The following is an 802-nucleotide window of genomic DNA, read 5'->3' as shown; positions in this document are numbered from 1 at the left end:
GGTCTGGCAGCAGCCCTGTGCCGGGCAGCCTCTGCCCCGCAGGTTTGGAAGGGGCCTCTGGGGGGCTGGGGCGTGGAGAGGGGGGGTCTGGCGGCTCTCAGCGGAACTGCCTGGCCTTAAGGAGACCCTGTGTCCACAGCCACAGCCCTGCACGGTGCAATGTCCGAAGGTCAGTGTCCAGGGTTGAGAGGGGGGCGAGGGCCATGCCTGTCGCTGGTCACTCTGACCCTTGTCCGGCGTGTCTTTCCCCAGGGCCAGAAGGGGGAGTCCGGAGAGACGGTGAGCAGCCTGGTGGGGGAGAGCATGGCTGGGGGTCAGTGGGGCAGGGGAGGCAGGCAGCCCAGGTCTCACTGGCCACGCCTTTCTAGGGTCTAAAAGGACGAGACGGGCCCCCCGGCCCCCCTGGCCTCCCGGTGAGTGTCCCCCGAGCGGGTCCCCCATGCGGGTCCCCTGTGCCCAGACCAGGCAGCCTGCTCACTGCTCTCTCCTGCAGGGCAGGGTCGGCCCTCCTGGCCCCCAGGGGCCCCCTGGGAGTGCCCTGGCGAAGGGCGACAGGGTGAGTGTGGACCTGCTGAGGTTCCCGGGGGAAGAGGGACGGAAAGAGCCGTTAGGACCACAGGTGTCCCTAGGAGCCTCGCTGGGTCTGATGGCCGCCCACTTCGGTGCAGTTATGAAGAGATTTGGGGGAGGAGTCTGCAGCAGAGAGGGCGTGGGGGCGGGGAGGGGGGGGTTGACATCCCCTGGACCCTGGAGAGTCGGGTGGGAGTTCTGAGTCGCAGGAGCAGGAAGCCCCACTGCCAGC

At 68.6% G+C, this 802-nt stretch overlaps 1 protein-coding gene across 1 annotated transcript in view; it reads left to right on the top strand.

Annotated features, from left to right (window-relative positions):
• COL7A1 (collagen type VII alpha 1) overlaps positions 1 to 802 on the top strand; it is a 60,839-nt gene that overhangs the window by 8,952 nt on the left and 51,085 nt on the right. The window contains 5 exon segments of the mRNA XM_015568266.1: positions 7 to 42; positions 140 to 169; positions 253 to 279; positions 369 to 413; positions 494 to 709. Coding sequence (XP_015423752.1) covers positions 7 to 42; positions 140 to 169; positions 253 to 279; positions 369 to 413; positions 494 to 709 — 354 coding nt within the window.

The sequence above is a fragment of the Myotis davidii genome, unplaced genomic scaffold (assembly GCF_000327345.1).
Source record: "Myotis davidii unplaced genomic scaffold, ASM32734v1 scaffold663, whole genome shotgun sequence".
Lineage (NCBI taxonomy): Eukaryota > Metazoa > Chordata > Mammalia > Chiroptera > Vespertilionidae > Myotis > Myotis davidii.
Note: the sequence above shows the minus strand (reverse complement) of the source record. Positions and strands in the feature narration are given on the sequence as shown.